The following is a 20542-nucleotide window of genomic DNA, read 5'->3' as shown; positions in this document are numbered from 1 at the left end:
CCACTACTGACTCCTAGTGAGCTTATAGGCCAGAGTAGAACTGTCCCATAGGTTTCCGAGGCAGGCCATCTTTATGGACGCAGTCACCTCTCCCTCGCAGCACCTGGTGGGTACAAACAGTCAACTTTTCAGTTAGCAGCCAATCACCTGACACCACACCATCAAGGCCATAGCTTCTAACAAACCAAGTGGAATCCCACTTAACAAATATCAACCAAAATTATTTTCTGGTTGTGTCTTGGGGCTTACTCCTTCCTTTAAAAGACTGGTATGGACTCATAAGTAGTCTTTTAAAATCTACAGAGAAAAAGGTGTCTGTCACCATATACTCCTCACAAAAGCAGTCCGTTTGTATTGCTGCTGATCTCAGGCAGCTATTTTAAACATATAGCCACAGCTGAAAGCATTGCATAGAAAAATCCTTCTAAAAGTATTTCTGAAAATCATTTTGGTGCTGTAAATAAAATGTAACCTCTTCCTCTACTTTAAAATGACTGCAGCCAACAACAGTACCAAGTATAGCTGCAGATACAGAGCAACGAGCTTGGGCACCTGGAGGGTATTTAGGTAGTATGGAGCAAAATTCCCGGAAGGAGTATGCTCCATGCCCAATAAACCAAACTTACTGCTATGGAGTGGATCCCAACCCCATGACTCCATGTAACAGGGCAGAATTGCTCCACAATATTGCTGTCAATATTTAAAGAAGCAGGCTGCCACCAGTTTTCTCCCAGAATGGCTGGCTGGTGGGACAGCTAGCCACTGACAACTTTACCCATGGCACCACTAAGGATCTCTCACGACCTAATCCAGCCACCTCTAAATATCTAATCGACAATTATTTGCACAATAAGGCATGTGCAAGGATGTTCCAATAAGCGCTACTCATAACAATGAAAGGAAGTACTGGCAACAACCCAAATTTCTATCACTGGGGAAAGAATAATCCATGCTGTAGGATACCTTGTAGCCATTGAAACTGACAAGACAGATTAAGATGTGATGGCACAGAAAAATATCTCCCAGTTCTCTCACTGGAAAAAACAGCACGCTAATACACAGACGATTCAATTAATGTTAGTCCCTTTGAGACGGGATTATTTTTTGCTTTGAATATTTTTACTCCAACCATGTGTTTTCTGTAATAGAAAGCACTTTGAATGAAGTGAAAAAGAATTTCTTTTTTGGTCATTTTAATTAGTGGGACACATTGTCCTAAGGGGTCTTGTGCTGGGCTTCATGGGCGGAGTTCAATTTCTAAGATACACAATTATACAGGTTCCCACCAGATGGCAGCACACACTAAAAGTGGAGTGGCAGTTTCTAAATTCCAGCTCAAGCCAAACTCACTGCCATTGAGTCCAATCTGGCACACGGCAGCCCTATAGGGCTGGGCAGAACGGCTCTAGTGGGTTGCTGAGACACTAACTCTTTATGGAATTAGAATACCGTGTTGTTCTCCCTAAGAGTGGCTGGTGGTTTTGAATTGCTAACCTTCAGTTAGCAGCCCAGCACAGAACTAGTAAGCCTGCCACTCAAGTTCTAGAGGTAGGAATTACACATGGGCACTTTGTCTCATAGGTCATTAGAGTGTAAAAGAAAGACTTGTGTGATCATGAGGTATCGATGGGATCATGTATGAGGCAACAAAGACTCAAGAGTTGTATGAGCCCCTAATAAAATAGATTTTTAAAAAAAGACAGAACAAAAACTCCTATCAATGTGAATGAGGGGGCATGTAGAGTGGCGACTAAAAACCCATCTGTAGATAATTAATTGGACATCCCCTTTCAGAAGGGTCCCAAGGAAGAGACAAGACAGTCAGGGTGCAGTATAGCACTGATGAAACGTACAACTTTCCTCTAGTTCTCTCATGCTTCCTCTCCCCCACTATCATATCAATTCTACCTTATAAATCTGCTAGAGCAGAGAATGTACACCGGTACAGATTAGTTGGAAACACAAGGAATCCAGGACAGATAAACCCCTCAGGACCATGATGAGAGTAGTGATACTAAGAGGGGAAGGGGAAGAAAGGGGAAACCGATCACAATGAACTACATATAAACCCCCTACCTGGGGGATGGACAACAGAAAAGTGGGTGAAGAGAGACATCGGTGAGTGTAAGACATAAAAAAATAACAATTTATAAATAATCAAGGGTTCATGAGGGAGGAAAAGTGGGAGAGATAGGGGGGAAAATGAGCTGATACTAAGGGCTCAAGTAGAAAGAAAATGCTTTAAAATAATGATGGCAACATATACAGAATGGATGGATGTATGGATGACTGTACGAGCCCCCAATAATATGAGAAAAAAAGGAAGTACATTTCAATTAATAGTACTACCTGTGAGATAAAATAGGTTTTTCAAATTTTACTCTATGTATTTGTGTTTTGCTTGAATCTTTGTCATTAAGGAGCATTTTCATAAACTGTGTAAAAATAATTTTTACAATATGAAAAAAGTCACTTTTAGGAAGAACTATACTATTCATTCTTCAGAAAGGTCTGTACTAACAATTTGTCTAATTAATGAACTTTCTCAACTATGAAATATAATGTATTTTTAACTAGAAAAAAATCATTAGCAAGACCAAATCATTAAAAAATATTTGAACCTGGTAAATATAGATGATATAAAAAACAACAACCAAGAAATCCAAACCAATTGCTGTTGAGTTGATTTCAACATATAGTGCTCCCATAGGAAAGGGCTGTGATCTTTATGGGAAGAGAAAGCCACATTGGTTTCATGGCACAGCTGGTGAATTTGAGCTAACACTTTATATGTTAACACCTAATAATTTAACCATTGTGCTCCTGCCATATACCTCGAGGAACTTGCAAACAGTTTATGGGAAATAAATGATTATGGAATTAAAATAATTTTACTACCTCTTCATTTAGTTATTACTACAACTGTAGTGATCTTTTTCTCCATTATTTTTTTAAATAAGCACTGAATATTGGTAAGCAGAAGTCTTAGAAATGAGGCATTAATAGATTTCATAATTTTTTTTAACAAACATTCCTATGAAAACTTTACTTAGAAGGATATAATTGGATGGTTAAAGATTCTATTCACATGTCAATAATAATTATATCCACAAATTCTATTTGGAAACTGTTAACAATGGAAATAACAATAAAATTTGGAAACTACATAACTTTTCTGATATATCATTCCATGTAGCTTACTTATTTTTCCATGTAACTTTTAAAGAGAATTCTACCTGTATGTTTGAAAATGTACAAAGAGCAAAGACACTCATGTTTTCCCTTATTTTTGTGAGATTGGTTAGAGCAGTTCATTTCATAGTTCATATAGAGCAGATCAAGTCTATGAAATTAAAACATTTTATAAGGATGTGGTTTTATGGAATTTTCTGGAGAATGGTTATACAGCTTTCACCAAATTTGCAAAGGCATCCATAACTCAAATAGATGAACATCTTCATCAAAATGACACTGAATGCATATATTTATAGGTTTACTATTCAGGTAGCAGATGGGCATTGGGCCTCTACTCAAGTATTCATTCAATGCAAGAACACTTTGCTCTATTAAATTGGCATTCCATGATGCTCACTTCCCAACATGATCATTGAAGACTAATGGGTGCATAAGCAAACATGGTGAAGAAAGCTGATATAGCGTCTTGGGTCTTAAAAGCTTAAAGGTAAACAAGATATCACAAGATATAGCGTCTTGGCTATCACAAGATATAGCATCTTGGGTCTTAAAGGCAAACAAGCGGCCATCTAGCTCAGAAGCAACAAAGCCCACATGGAAGAAGCACACCAGCTTGTGTGATCACGAGGTGTCGAAGGGATCAGGCATCAAAGAACAAAATATCATATCGTGAATGAGGGGGGAGTGCAAATTGGGGACCCAAAGCCCATCTGTAGGCAACTGGACATTCTCTTACAGAAGGGTCACGGGGAGGAGACAAATTAGTCAGGGTGCAGTGTAACAATGATGAAACATACAACTTTCCTCTTATTCTTAAATGCTTCCCCCTACCCCCCTACTCTCATGATCCCAATTCTACCTTACAAATCTGGCTAGACAGAGGAAGTACACTGGTACAGGTATGAACTGGAAACAGGGAATCCAGGACAGATGATCCCTTCAGGACCAGTAGTGAGAGTGGTGATACTGGGAGGGTAGAGGGAAGATTGGGTAGAAAGTGGAAACCAATTACAAGGATCTATATATAACCTCTTCCCTGAGGGATAGACAACAGAAAAGTGGGTGAAGGGAGACAGACAGTGTAAGATATGACATAATAATAATAATTTATAAATTATCAAGTGTTCATGGCGCAAGGGAGGAAGGGGAAAAATGAGGAGTTGATAACAAGGGCTCAAGTAGAAAGTAAATGTTTTGAGAATGATGATGGCAACAAATGTACAAATGTGCTTGACACAATGGATGTATGTATGGATTGTCATAAGAGTTGTATGAGCCCCCAATAAAATGATTTTTTAAAATGACACTGAAACACTGCACTAGATATAAAGGTTAAAAGACACCTTGATTGCTACAATGGAAATAATACTTTCTGCTTCTATGTCAACACGCTTCGTAAAACACATCTTTTAAAACACAGAAATTCCTTATTTAAAAAATGCCTGTGCTATATTACTTACAAAGAGTGGGCATGTTCTATAATTGTCTGTTGTACATACTTAAATTTCTAACAGCAAAGTGTCGGAAACTAATGTTGACTAAGGATAAAACAATGTTATCAACAACTAGTCTTTTAGACTTAAGTCTACAAGACTTTTAGTCTACAAGCCTTCCCTGTATAAAGAGAAGCTTCTATAACAATAAGGCTAAAGATTCCTAAATCTCTCTGTTCTTTTGGTTTATAAAGTAAATTATGCATTTTTTCCACATTAGGAAATTCAATGTGTTCAGTGATTTTTTTCAAGAGTGCAGTGAGAACTCGACTACTGATTTAGGAAGTTATTACCTTTCTAAAACAAAGTTCTGTATGTAATTCTGATAATAGGCTGCATGATATAGATTAAAACAAACCATTTGACTTAGGTTAGAACTGGATCCCCTCAACGCCCCGACCCTTCCCAGCAACTTGATCATTAATTACCTGAACAGCCCTGGTAAAATCACTCATGCAGAAGTTATCTACCGAGATCTGTGAGTCCCACTAGGCTACGTATCATAGTGTCAGCAAAGGAGGAAAATGAGGCATAGAACATGCTATAAAAGGGGATAGCATGCCTGAGAAATGAGAGACAGGTGGACCAGACTAGGAGGCTATCTGCTCCCTTAAAGACTGACAGCCAAAAAGAAAGAAAGTTTTACCACCTTGGAGTAAGAACCAGCTCGAAGGCAGTGGGAGATGGCAGGCCCTAAAAACATGCTGTGGAGATTAAACTCGATCCCCTCCTAGAAATGAAGACTTTTAAGTTGAGAGGGACACCACTCTGGTGCCAATGTGGGGAACAAGATGAAGGGAGACTGGAAGCAAAGGTATAAGTAAAGTAATTTCATTGAGAAAAAGGAAAGAAGTACTCTGTCCTTATCCCTTACAATGGGTTCTTTTTAAAAATAACACATCCTTTCTTTCCATTTAACTAAAGACAGAAATAAAGGTGGAACAAAGAAATTTTCTAAATGAAAACCATGAAACATGGTAATAATGGAAATGTAGAGGGAAAAGTTCAAGTGATGGACTTAGTAACAACTTGATAAAGTTATAGAATGGAGGGGAGTGAGGGGCAGAGATCCTGAGAAAGACTCCCAAATGTCAATATAGTTGAACCCCAAGATTGAGATTCAGATACTGATTTAATAAACACAAGAGAAGAACACTTTACTTTTATCTCAGATACCTGCTTCTGAAAGAAGAATACTACCTATCTAAATTATTCACATAAAGCGATTTAATGATTACTATATGGCAAATGAAAGAATCATGGAAGACAGTGTATAAGAAATCTTACCCAAAAGCTTAATGCTAAATAAAATCTTAAGTATCACCACTATCCTGGATAACAGTGTCAAAATGCAAGCTTTGATATTAGATTATTAGTCTTAGTAGCCAGTTACTTGAAGCAAAACAACACAAACCTCCAAGACTCTTTCCTTATTCACAAAATGAAAATAAAAATATTAACCTTCCAAAAAGATTATGGTGAGGCTCATATGCACGAATGTGTCAGAATGTTCAAGGAGGGCTTCAAAATGTCTATGATAATGTTTTTAATTTTTCATGCACTTTTTAAAGCATCCTCTTATGCCTCAAACTATCATGCCCCATGAAAATACAAGAGAAGGAAAAAAAGGCATTTAGCTGAATATTTAAGACTGAGTTATCTGATGATGTCTTAAAATTCATGACCAGAAAATGCCAAGAAAAGAACAAATTTAGAAAGTCCCAGGCTAGAGCATCTGAGGGGAATCACTAAAACATAACAAAACAAGAACAAAAAACTACCACCACCACCACCACCAAAAAAGCACACCAACCTTGACTTCACAGAGATTGCACAGAAGAATAAGGAAAGAGGACTGTTCACTTTAGAAAAACAATCAACTTGATATTGCTGGGTCTGAGGATACCCAAAGTACAGTAAAGCTGGGTAAAATGGAAAACATACTCAATTCAAGAAGGGAAGGTAAGAGCAATTGTTTGAACTTGCCTAATTCACCTTTCCAAAACACATATTTGAAAGATTCCATGATCTGAGAACCACCATGAGCAATGTAAAACGTGAACGACGACTCTCAATATAAGTTCTCCTCCTCTGCAGGTTTGTCCTTCTACATCCATCTTATTTATAACACATCCTTTCTCCCCATTCTCATCCAAAGGCAGGAAGGAAATAGAGCTGAGAGCCCATAAGCTTTAGAGTAAGAGCAATGAGAAAAGTCAGTTTGCTTGACTCCACTGCTGTCCCTTGTCCAATTATAATCATTACTTTTAAAGGATGACAGTCATTATTCCTATTACCTTTCTAATATTTCCTTATAAGTTATCTTTGATAAAGTTTTATATAAAGATGGGTTTCACTGATATGCTTGACTAACTATATCAAATAACAGTAATTAGTAGTTAAGTCATTATTGAGCTCTGGCTGTGGCTATTTACTTCTACCAAGGCAAACTTAAGCAAATACAAATTTTACCATATGCAGTTTTGGCCAATGTTAGGCTTATCATGTGTTCATCATTTCTACCAGTAAGGTACATATGCATTTGATACTCTATTTTCTCTCTCTCACACACACAGACATGCATACACACACATACTCATGCACACATTCTTTATCTCTCTATGGAAAATTATAATCTATAGTAAAATTATAAGCAATTATACCAAGATATTCCAGTACAGTCTGGTACTGTTATGAAAACTCCTATGTACTTTCAATCATTTTGCATGCAGTTTTCTAACAGCACTCTTATTGACAGAGCAAAGATACCAAAAGGTTAAACAAAAGGATCAGATGGTTTAAGGTCACTCCTTAATGGTCAGCTCATTTATAGCTCTGACTGAAACATTATTTGGGTGACAAACCCACCATTCTCTAGTAAACAACATATACTGCTTCTCGCATAGATGAATGTCCCTAGAAGACCAAAACACAAAAGAACCCCAAAAGGAAATGTACCACCCATCTCCACATTGTTAAAAAGTACAAAAAAGCTAAAAAAAAAAAAACTCAAAATGTACTAATTTTTCTAATAATGCTAGCAAATTAGTCAGAATAAATGAGGCTTTTTTGTAGTTGCCATAAAAAACAAAGTATCTTGGTCTGAGGCACTGAACAAAAGCAGTACTTTCAAAATATCATAAAGGCCAGACTTTAAAGTATAAAATTATAGTTATAAAAATTTGTTGAATGTTCTAAAATTAACTTTTATAAACTTAGGTCTATTACTTGCATTACAACTAAAACAATGCTTTACAGAGCATTATTTTACATAGCTAGATGGATATAATTTACTGCTGCTGTCGTGAAATCCCATTGGGAATATTTCTGACTTTTAAAGCATAATAAAGCATAATAATACTTTGATTTTTGGAAGGAAGACTGAAATCACACTGAATAATAAACAAGATATAAAAAATAAAAATATACACAGGAAATACCCTGAAAACTACATGTGACTCGCTGAGAAGGGGCCCCTCTTTCTCGACATCATTGATGTCTGCATCTCCAGCAATGAGGTGCAGGCTTCCTTCCACGCCCTCTGAGCTCTGACAGGACGAGCTCTCGCCAGGATTCAATGCTTTTGCAAGAGTATCAAATGCCCTACAAAGAGAAATCAGAAGCTGTTGGCTTGGCCAGTTGCCACAATAAAAGGTAAATTCTACACAAAATTCTGAAATGAAGATTTAAGATGAAAAAATGTTTAGAAAATAGAAATCTGGTTTATCCCCAAGCACTCTATGCCAGTTGATAATCATGAACTTCTCCAAAAGCAACGAATTAACTTCACAGGTCTAGTACAGAAAACTAGAAAATCCATAAATTGATTGTCAAGATATTATGTCTTAGAAAACATATCATTATAGGAGAAGTCTGAACATTATACTGTGGAGTGAAAATTTCCTTTAAAAGTTACCCATTGATATCACAGGTTTTTGGTCTATTTATTTAGCTCACATAAGTTATTTAGAAAGAGCATGAGCAAAGCCTATATTAATTTGACTCTATGCTACACAATATAGCACAGATTTGAGTTTTACTTAAAAATTCAAATACTATTTTAAAACATGTGATTACACAGAACTACAGATAAAACAGTAAGTTCAAAAAATAAGATGGTGAACAAAAGTTAGCAATCAATTTTTCAAGTTAGCTCCCCATGGTTTTAGGGAGTTGCTCTCTAGCATTTCTTAAAATCTTTATGTTCAACAAAGTCCTTTTTAAGACTCTCAACTGAGGTTTCTGCAACATTGTAAGTGATAAACAGATATTGAGGCAATGAGTCAGAATTCTGACACTTGTTTCCTGAAAGTAATTTAAAACAATAGTTGATTCAACTAAGCCTTTGGAATTTATTTTCACCATTAGAAACTAGGGGTAGGCAGGGGGAGGAATCAAGATGATTGCCTTATGAGCCATACTTCACGCTACATACAATACACAGCAGCTGAATCCTGGTTTGAAATATCAGACCCACAGCATCATTTTCAGAGAGAAACAAATGTCTAATTTTATGACTTCTTTTTAACATTTGAAATACTCATTGTCCTTTGAGTTTATCATGTAAACAGTCAAACATTTTTATACTGAATGCTGCCTTTTTCATTACAACAGACTAGGCTTTAAGATTTTAAAGCAGTAATAGAAACAGTAGCTTTTCTGAAACATCTGTAAATAATATTCAACATAAAAATATTTTCAGAAATACTAAAGGACACTTAAGATCAAATTAGACATTTACCTTGAAACATCACCGTTTGTTTGCATTTCTTGGTGAAACTCACACAGAGAGGTATCACCATTGCTTAAGCTGTCAATCACAGACATTTCATTACTATTTTGAGAAAGATCTTTAGTTTTTCCAAGATTGGCTAATGATGTAACCACACTGGCCAATGTGCTCAAATCTCCCTGACAGGATCCAACCTTTAAAAAAAGAGCAAGAGTATCACAGCTCTGCAAACCAGCATGAGGTAACTTTACATCTGAACCATGCGATCCTACATTGTGACATATCTGAAGTACTCTAATTTCCATATATGATACCTAGAAAGTAAAATCAAGAGTTCTGAGCTTTTAGGAAATGTTTTGGGGAAAATACAAGTTTAAAACCATCCTATACATTTTTAAAGAAATGTTGATGCAAAACTTATATTAAATAGAAAACTTCACCTATCAGCTAATCTACCCAAGTCATAGGTTATTATGCAAAACAATATTCAATTAGATGTTCATCGAAGTTCTCTTTGCATATGCTTTAATTCATTAAATTCTGATAGTTCTGGTAATTTCCAAAACTTAGACAAATTAGAAGTTATGTAAATAAAATGAATATTAGTGAAAAGAATGTCAATTATTATAAGGTGCTGTATTAAATGCTGAGGAAATAAAAAGTAAAAAAGAAGTTGATCTGGTGCCCATTTTTATCTTCATTCCCTGATTTTAAAATCTCTGAATTAAAAAAAATTAGTCTTTTGTTACACATTACTTGTGTTTTCATATTAATGATATGCAGAGTCTCATTCTATCTCACATTGTGGTACTGTGGTGGCTTGCAATGTTGGTCTGATGCTGAAATCTAGGCCACAAGATTTCAAATACCAGCTGGATCACCCATGGTGGGCAGGTTTCAGTGGAGCTTCCAGACTAATTCAGACTACAAGGAAAGGTCTGATTAACTACTTCAAAAAAAATTAACCAATTGAAAACCTTGTAGCTCACAACAGGACATCAACCAGCTCACTTGCTTTGGGCATGTCATCAGGAAGATCATTGAAGGTGGTTTAGTGAAACACAGGGTTTTCACCAATGGGATGGCATTGAGACCTTCAGTAAGGACAGGCCAACACAATTCAACCCCACTGCCATGGAGTCGATTCCAAATTATAACAGTATAGGAGTAGAATGGTTTCAGTAGTTTGAGGCTGTCAACTTTTACTGAAGTGGGGGGCTTTATTTTTCCCCAGAGAGATGGCTGGTGGGTTCAAATTGTCCACCTTGAGGCTGGCAGTCTATCACTTAACCAGAGCTCTTTAAATGGACTGGTCCCACAGACAAAACGATGGACTCTGGGCAGTCTTGACTCTGAGGATAGTACAGGGCGGGGCAACATTGCATTCCTTTGCAAGGTTACCACAAATCAAGTCAATTGGATGGCGGTTATGTAAATTTTCTTCTTTTGGCATTAGTAAGCTGTAATTCTTTTTTAAAAGAATTTTTAATTGACTTCCCAGAAATATCGTTTGTACAGAAGTAGGTGTTTGGTTTTCTTCTATTTATTTACCAATTCCAGAGCAATGAGTTGTTAGCTCAGCAACCTCTAATGTACCAAATGAATTTTATTTCCATTTATGTGTTTTTAGTGTTCTTAATCCTAATGTATACATTTTCTTCATATTTCACTTGTCTTATCAATTCCTTATGAGATTGAATTTGGTGAATGATGAGAAGGAATGTATTTGTGTGCCCTGCTCAAATTCAAGAGAAGCCCTGGTGATGGAGTGGTTACATGTTGAGATGAAATCCCAAAGGTCAGCAGTTCAAAACCACTAGCTACTCTGGGGACGAAAAACAGGGCTTTCAACTCCTGTAAACAGCTAGTCTTGGAAACTCACAGGGGCATTTCTATCCTGTCCTATAGGGTCGCTATGAGTCAACAGACTAGAGGGCAGTGAGTTGACTCAAATCCATGAGTGGCACTGTGCGGTGGGGTGGTTAAGGGCACTGCTGCTACTGGGAAGGTTTGAACATCCCAGCCTCTATGCAGAAAAAAGTATTTAATTTAATCCTCACAACAATCTTGAAAAGCAGAAATCATTATCCTCCTATCACCTACAGGGAAAATTACCAATGGTCACTCAGGTAGCAAATAAGGTTTGTCTGGACTGAAGGCTGTACATCTGCTCCAACAGCCTTCTTAAACATGAGGAGAAAAAGATATTTTTATTTCATTCTGATAAGCATAGATAATAAAGCCTTTACCATTTCATGTATAATTCAGTTTTAATATTTTTGGGTGGTTGTCAAGAATACAGAGCAGAACACAGCTGTGTTTAACCATTCTCATCCTCCTTTTTAGTTGTCCCTAAAGACAAATGTGTGCGCATAAGTAAGTGTGGTGAAGAAAGCTGATGGTGCCTGGCTATTGAGAGATATAGCGTCTGGGGTCTTAAAGGCTTGAAAGTAAAAAAACGGCCATCTGGACCAGAGGCAACAAAGCCCACATGGAAGCAGCACACCAATGCCCATCTGTAGACAACTGGACATCTCTTGCAGAGGGGTAGTGGGGAGTAGATGAATTCTACCTTGCAAACCTGGTTAGACCAGAGGATGCACAGCACACCGGTACAGATGGGAACTAGAAACACAGGGAATCCAGGACAGATGAACCCCTCAGGATCAGCGGTGAGAGGGGCGATACTGGGAGGGAAGTAGGGGTAGAAAGAGGGAACGGATTACAAGGATCTACATATAAACTCCTCTCTGGGGGATGGGCAACAGAAGAATGGGTGAAGGGAGACGCCAGGCAATGTAAGATAAGATAAAATAATAATTTATAAATTATTAAGGGTTCATGAGGGAGGGGGGAGCGAGGAGGAGGGAAAAAAGGCAAATGAGGAGCTGATTCCAGGAACCCAAGGGGAAAGCGAATTTTGGGAATGACAAGGGCGATGAATGTATAAGTGTGCTTTATACAATTGATGTATGCATGGATTGTGATGAGTTGTATGAACCCCAATAAAATGATTTAAAAAAAGGTTCTTATCTCATTTGCCAAGATGCTAAGTTGCTATTAACGTTGTCCTAAATATAGCACCACACTCAAAGACATTCCTGACTATCGCATATACTCGAATATAAGCCTACCTGAGTATAAGCCGAGGTAACTAATTACCTGGGAAACCAGAAAAACTGATAGACTCGAGTATAAGCCTAGGGTGGGAAATGCAGAAGCTATTGGTGAGTTTCAATAATCAAAACAAATGAAAATAAAATTACTAAAAATTGAGACATCAGTGGGGTAATGTATTTAAATATTTATTTTAAATAAAAAACATAAATAAAAGGACAAGTCATTTAACATTAGTAAACCAGCACAGTAAGTGGAAAGAAGGCTCAACAAAAACAATAAGGTATCAATAATGATAGCTCAAGAATATTATTCCCTGAGCTCAATCAGCAACCGAGCTAAAATGTAGAGTTAAAATCCTTCAAAACTGGATTCCTCATCATCATCCGTATCCCAATGCAGAACTGCAGCTGGTGTGAGGTCATCATAGACGCTGTCCTCATTGAGATCGCCGTCATGACCATCACTGCTGTCATTTTCATACAAAGCGCAGTCTTCACGGCCATCCATAGCATTACTAATACTACATTTCTGGAAGGCACGTCGCACCATGTCTTCTGGAATGTCTTCCCATGCATCTCGAACCCACTTTGCTGTTAACTCTCTGTCAGGCTTCATGAGATTTCCTCCTTTTATTAGTCGGGCTTGACCAGATGATGTCCATTCATGCCACATCCTTCGCACACGGTCTTTAAAAGGCTTATTCAAAGATACACGTCATAGGACAGCTCTGGTTAGATGTGAGTAAACAAACATTCAGAACCCTGCAGTGTCAGCGGGGCTTTGAATGGACAGCGGAGAAATGGCAATCACCCGCGAGATAACGGGTGCTCTTCCCATTACCTCGGGGTTGGGGGGTGGGGCAGCGAGATGTTACACCTCGCTGGGGTGCCACTGACCCGTGTATAAGCCAAGCCCCAGTTTTTCAGCACTTTTGTGCTTAACAACTCAGGTTACACACAAGTATATACAGTAGTTAAGCTAACTAGTTAGGCCTTAAAAAAAAGTACAGGGGTATTTCAGTTATTCATCCAGGTTCTCTAGCTCCAGAAATACTGGATTCCCTTAGAGATTTAATACTCCATTCTGAATTTCCCCTTTGATTAGGATTCTTCTGTAAAATTTTGATAAGAAATGTTCAGCAATGGTAGTCAAGCAGAATCCAGTTCACTGATCTCCTGGCAAAGACAGCAGTGGGTCAAGCACGCCATTAGCCACTTCCGCCACCTATTCCTCACTCTCCTATTGCTGCTCTAGGATGTAGTACCTTGAATGAGCACTTAAGAACTTTTGAGATCCCAGGCAATACACCGTGAAGCAGGAGAGAGAAAACAGAATTATTGAAGGTTAACTAATTGGCAATGGCCCATGAAACGAGGCGTTTGGTTATACATAAGCATTATCAACAGCTACTCTTTTTGTGAAACTGGTGGGGGATGGGCAGGGGGAGGGTTTTAAAAAAATTTGCGAAATATTCTATTAGCATTCAACTCCATTTTTACCAAGAATTTCTTGAAGTACCCGTTTTTATATACCTTTTGTCAATTAAACTTTTTACAGGTTTACAACCTATTGATAGCAATTACACAAATTGGCTGTGTAATCTACCCTTATCAATGATTCTTCAACACTGTAAACTAAAACTCTGCAGCCCTTAAGCAGTAACTTTCCTTTTCCAAACTCTCGTGTGGCCTGTAACCATGAGAAAACTTTATCTCTGTATATTTGTTTATTCTTGTCTTTTGTGAGGTCATCACTATTTTTTCTTTTGTTTTGACTTCTGACATAATGTCTTCACACTCCATCTATTCAGTAGTTTTCAAGACTCTATTGCTCTGAGTAGTAATCCAATGCATACATAAACTCTGTCATCTATTGTTGGGCACTCAGGTTGTTCCCACCTTTACTTACTGTACATAGTGCTTCAGACATCATTGGTCTATCAGTCTCTGATTCTCTACTTGGAAGTCTTTTTCATATCTATCCAAGAATGTAACTGCTACCTAATGGAGCCATCAGTTTTCCCTTAACAGTTGGGCCCTTTTGCCCTCCCACCAGCAATTTTCCCATATCCTTGCCAATTTGGGGTATTTTTTTTTTAATGTTAGCTATCCTAATGGGGGATCCCTAGTGGTGTGCTGGTTACTCATTGGGCTGCGAGCTGCAAGGTCAGCAGTTTAAAACCACCGGTCACTGCTCAGGTGAAAGGCAGGGCCTTTCTACCCCCATAGTTAGTCTTGGAAGCTAAAGAGGGGGAGTTCTAATCTGCCCTACAGGGTTGCTTAGTTGGCATTGCCTTGATGGCAGTGAGTTGGTTGGCTGACATCCTCAGGGCAGTGAAATGGTATCTCATTGTGGTTTTGATATCTCTGAAGGCTAGTAACATCGAGCATCTTTCCATGTGTTTCGTGGCCATTTGAAAGGCCCCTTGGTCATTTTTTGAGGTTTTTGTTGTCAAAATAATATGACCATTTTGGTTACTGGACTCTTTTTAGATACATGGTATGACAAGACAATCCCCTATCTTGCAGTTTGTCTTTTCCTTCTTTTTGGGGGGGAGGGTAAGGTCTTTTCATGAACAAGTTTTAATTTTTTTATGAAGTTCCATTAATTTGTCTTTTGCTGTTTATACTTTTTGTTACATTTGTTACTGCATCCAAAGTTAAAAGGTAGGCCCAACAGCCTTGTCCCTGTATTTTCTTCAAAGATTTACATGGATTTTGTTTTTACATTTTGGTCTTCATTGTATTTTGAATTTGTTTTTGTGTATGGTGAACCAAAGATCTTTTTTCATTTTTTCTGCATGTGGAAATCCAATTTTCCCCACACCCTTTGTTGAAGAGACTGACTCTTCCTTCCCCTGATATCAAATAAACTTAACACCCTGTCAAAAGTCAGCTCACCACAGATGTGTGGATTTATTTCTATTCCATTGGCTCACTGCTATACCAGTATGAAGCTGGTTTGATGACCGCAGCTATATGCATTTTAAAATCACTGAGTGTGGATCCTTATACTTGGTTCTTCACTCTCAACACTGGTCTACCTTAGGGCTTTTCATTTCATATCAAGTTGAAGACTAGTTTGTCCATTTCTGTAAGAAAAACTGTTAGAATATTGATTGAGGATGCAATTAATTTACAGGCTGCTTTGGGTAATATTGGCATTTTAACAAGATTAAGTCCTCCAAACCCATGAACATGAAATATAGTTCCATCTAAATCTCTTTCAATCTCTGTCGGCAGTGACTGGAAATTTTGATTGTACAACGCTTTCATATCCCTGGTTAAATTTATTCCTAAGTATTTTATTCTCTCAGGTGCTTATATAATGAAACAGAAGTTTTAAGTGTTTTAATTTGCAACTAGAACTTGGAAGGATAAATATTTTAGCTGTATGCTATTGGAAATAGAGGTGCCCTGGTGTAGTAATTTTTACATATGGGGCTGCGAACCACAAAGACATAAGTTGGAAACCACCAATTCTACACCCATAAAGAGTTTGTCTCAGTACCCCAGAGGGGCAGTTCTAGTCTCTCCCACAGGATTGCTATGAGTTGGAATGGACTTGATGGCAGTGAATTTTATTGTACTGGAAATAGGACATAGAGGGGAAAATGTTTACATGAATCACAGACTGTCCTTCATCCAGTAACACGTATATCTAAAGAGATTTTTAAGATTTTGCTACTAAAGACTGGGGGCAGCAAAGCAGCAGAGTGGAAAGATCTCATCTTACACTTGACAATCTAGACATCATTTGTCAAAGAATCTTAGCATAAAAGGTAGTTAGATATATAGTTTCTCAATAAAACTTAGTTCCCTAAATTAAATCTTGTAATTCTCAAATTAAATCTTAGAATTCCCAAATGTATGGTCAGAGGCCAAATCTCATTTTACAACTATGGTAGATCTTTAGAAAGTCTGTGGGAATACTGAACTGAAAGATAATAGAATTTTAAAATAGACTATTTGAAGCCCCTAATACCTATTGAGGTTCAAGCTGCAAGAGACAGTCTTATATTCCTTTTTAACAAAAGAAGAAACTGAGGTACCAGAAGGTCAAATAACTTGGTCAAGGTTATGCAGCTAGCATGTGGCAGATGATTTTGATTCCAGAGCACAAACATGTTGAATGTCTGACAATTTCAAAGTCTGACAATAACAAATCTAGCAATAAGTAGTTATATATAAAACTAGATCACATTATACTAAACCAGATGACTTGGATATAAATATTCCTACTCTTGACCCAACTCGATTTTTTGACTGAGGTGAGCTGTGAATTTTCTCTCTACCTAAACTATTGTGTAATGATTTTCTTTCTCTGAGGACTTTTATTTTAAGACGAAAGAAACCTGGAAAGCTTTTAAAGGGTTGTCACTTTCGGCAAAGGGAAAAAGCTACTGTATACAAACATTTCTGGGTGAAGACTGTGTAGTATGGCAGAGACCAGATCAAAACCAGGGATGCACATGGTAGACAACAGTGGAGGAGGTGGGGAAAGGAAAATAAAAGGATGAATATAAGGAAGAAAAGGGAAGTGGGGTCAGGGGGCATTAATCCACCCAAGGGGAGGGTATTGTTTATATCTCCACAGGGAAAGTGGGACCAGACTTCAACCCAGTGCCGCAAGGTGTGAATGCAATATCCTGGCGTGGAGTAGGGCCCAGAACCAAAAATTAAGGGGATTCCTGCCCCTCCCCCGAAAAGAATTTGTTTCAAAGGATGACACTGATTCTGCAGCTCCGGGAGATGGACATATCTGATCAGAGCACACGGGAGCAGATGAAGGGGCAGGAGGAGACAGTGGAACACAGCCTGGCCCACGAGGCCGTGAGGATGATGTTCCTGAGTAGAGCAGCCAGTCCACAGAGAGAACAACATGGCTGGCCCTACTATGAGACATGATGCCCCTCAGTGACTAAGGGCGATACAGGGGACAGCACCGGAGACACAGTGTGGGAATTGCACCTGACCTGATCCCACCACACCGAGGCAAAGCACTGGGGCAGTGCAGTGGAACATCAAGGGAATGGAGTGGCAAGGTCCCCAGGGAATGCTGAAAGTGGACTTTGGGGCCAGGGCGTGGTGCCCCAACAGACTGGACTGGAAAACGCTCCTAAGGGCCAGCAAACGATCCTTGAACGAACTACAAGCCTTTCTTTTGTGAAGTGTTTTGTTCTTTGTCAGTGTTTTGTTTTTGTTGTTTTATTGTCTGGTTGTATACTGTTGCTTTGTTTTCCTCTGTCTTGTTTTCGTGCATGTTAGTGTCTCCACAGGTCTGTCTGAATAGTACAGGCTGGATGAACTATCTGGAGGTAAAACAATAGGACAGACAGTTCCGGGGGGACAGACAGATCCGGGTGGAGGAGGGGGAGGAGGGTAAGGAAGTGGTGTTAATAAACACAGGGACAAGGGAACAACATGGGACCCAAAATGGTAGTGAGGGGGGAGTGACAGGCCTGATGGGGAACGATCAAGGGTAAGGTTGTGTAGAGAAGAGGTATAGCTGTAGCCCAGGTAGGGACGGAGCATGGCGGTGGGGCAGGAGGAAAGTCAAGGGAGAGGGAGGAAGGAGCTGGGAGTCAAGGGGCATTTATGGAGGTCTAGACAAAGACGTGTACATGCAAACATATATATATGAGGATGGGGAAAATAGATCTAATTGTCTACATTTATAGGTTTAATATTAAGGTGGTGGAAGGACCTTGGGCCTCTACTCAAGCACTCCCTCAATGCATGAATACTTTCGTTTATTAAATTGGTACTCTATGATGCTCACTCTCCCGACACAACTGCTGGAGCCAAAGTGGGTGAACAAGTAAATGTGGTGAAGAAAGCTGATGGTGCCCGGCTATCAAAAGAGATAGTGACTGGGGTCTTAAAGGCTTGAAGATAAACAAGCGGCCATCTAGCTCAGAAGCAACAAAGCCCACATGGAAGAACACACCAGCCTGAGTGAGCGAGTGATCCCAAAGGGATCAGTTATCAGGCATCAAAGAACAAAAAATCATATCATTGACTGCACACCTCCATGATAGGATCGCTGAAGACAAATGGGTGCATAAGCAAATGTGGCGAAGAAAGCTGATGGTGCCCGGCTATCAAAAGAGATAAGTGTCTGGGGTCTTAAAGGCTTGAAGATAAACAAGCGGCCATCTAGCTCAGAAGCAAAAAAGCCCACATGGAAGAAGCACACCAGCCAGTGCGATCATGAGGTGCCAAAGGGACCAGGTAAAAGGCATCATGCAAAAAAAAAAAAAAAAAGAATATGTGTGTGTGTGTATGTATATATATATATACATATATATATACCACATTGAATGAAGGGGGAAGTGCAGAGTGGAGACCCAAGGCCCAAGTGTCGGCCACTGGAGATCCCCTCATAGAGGGGTTTAGGAGAGGAGATGGGTCAGTCAGGGTGCAAGGTAGTACTGACGAAGAGCACAGCTTTCCCCCAGATCCTGGATGCTTCCTCCCCCCAACTACCATGATCCGAATTCTACCTTGCAGGGCTGGATAGGGCAGAGGTTGTACACTGGTACATATGAGGGCTGGAGGCACAGGGAATCCAGGGTGGATGATACCTTCAGGACCAAGGGTATGAGGGGCGATGCTGGGAGAGTGTAGGGTGAGTGGGTTGGAAAGAGGGAACTGATTACAGGGATCCACATGTGACCTCCTCCCTGGGAGAGGGACAGCAGAGAAGGGGGGGAAGGGAGACTCCGGATAGAGCAAGATATGACAAAATAACGATGTATAAATTACCAAGGGCACATGAGGGAGGGGGAAAAAAAAGAGGACCTGATGCAAAGGGCTTAAGTGGAGAGCAAATGCTTTGAGAAGGATTGGGGCGGGGAATGTATGGATGTGCTTTACACAATTGATGTATGTATATGTATGGATTGTGATAAGAGTTGTATGAGTCCCTAATAAAATATAAAAAAAGAAAAGGGGGAAAAAAAAGAAAGAAAAGAAAATGATTAGGGCAAAGAATGTACGATGTGCTTTATACAATTGCTGTATGGATATGTATGGACTGTGATAAGATTGTATGAGCCCCTAATAAAACATTTAAAAAAAAAAAAAGGCTGTCACTTTCTCACTGAATCTATGATTGTCCTAGTGGCATGTCTACCAGAGAAGTTTAGTGTATTAAAAAAACAAAAACAAACAATCAAAAGTCCAGATTGATGGAGATGAAGAAAATGGAAACATTTTAATCTTAACATTTTTAGGTTTTAAATTAATTGAACAAAACACACCTTATCTGGTGTCATCAGCATAGTTGACTCAGTTTTTATTCCAGACTGATGAATATTCACAAACATTCCTGAATCTAACAGTCCTGCTGACCTGCAACAAAGAAGTTTATCTTTTAGCTTTAGATGCATGGAGAAGAAAAGTCTATCAGCAGCTACAAATGTATGCTCTCGGATTTTTTACTGTACCTTGCAGTTTCACTGTCTGTTACAAAAGTTGGGGTTGCAGCCAGCGGGCTCCGAAGGTCTTTTCGGATGTAGATTTTTTCTGTTGAAGCGGCACAGTTGGAAGACTTTTCTCTTGAAACTTCAATAGGTTTTCTTTCACACTGAACAGCTACAAAATTGTGTTAAACTATTATCATGGAAACTTAAAAGGCAATTGTAAAAGCAAACTCTAAATGACCAATGCAGCTAATGGGACATATGTTGGCCAAACTGAATTGCCAAGATAATGCCCAGTCTTTAGAAATTAATTGCAAATTCAACAAAGTTGTTTCAGAATAGAAAAATTGGCCTTTTTGCTTAGCTTTTCTGTCCTGCCACATTAAGGTAGGAAGGCAGAGGCGCTCTTACTTCTGTATAATCTCAGTGCTCAGGATGCAGTTAGGAGTCCCTCATGCTACACATACTGGAGTGCTTAAAATGGAATGAATCAAAGCAATCAAGAAAAAGAATTCTTGTAGCAAATCACAAAAAAATTAAATGTAGGGTTTTATGGTTGTTTTAAATCCAAGGAAA

General features: G+C 38.8%; 1 protein-coding gene across 3 annotated transcripts in view; it reads right to left on the bottom strand.

Annotated features, from left to right (window-relative positions):
• NR2C1 (nuclear receptor subfamily 2 group C member 1) overlaps nt 1–20542 on the bottom strand; it is a 68442-nt gene that overhangs the window by 18235 nt on the left and 29665 nt on the right. For 2 of the 3 annotated variants that reach the window (XM_075551167.1, XM_075551165.1), the window contains exons 6-9: nt 19991–20138; nt 19805–19895; nt 9430–9614; nt 8129–8291 (exon numbers count right to left, since the gene is read on the bottom strand). In XM_075551167.1, the coding sequence (XP_075407282.1) occupies nt 8129–8291; nt 9430–9614; nt 19805–19895; nt 19991–20138 (587 nt within the window). The remainder of the gene's footprint in view (nt 1–8128; nt 8292–9429; nt 9615–19804; nt 19896–19990; nt 20139–20542) is intronic. The other variant, XM_075551166.1, reaches the window with a different exon arrangement.

The sequence above is a fragment of the Tenrec ecaudatus genome, chromosome 6 (genome assembly GCF_050624435.1).
Source record: "Tenrec ecaudatus isolate mTenEca1 chromosome 6, mTenEca1.hap1, whole genome shotgun sequence".
Taxonomy (NCBI): Eukaryota; Metazoa; Chordata; class Mammalia; order Afrosoricida; family Tenrecidae; genus Tenrec; species Tenrec ecaudatus.
The sequence above is the reverse complement of the archived record's forward strand: the minus strand, read 5'-3'. Positions and strand labels throughout refer to the sequence as shown.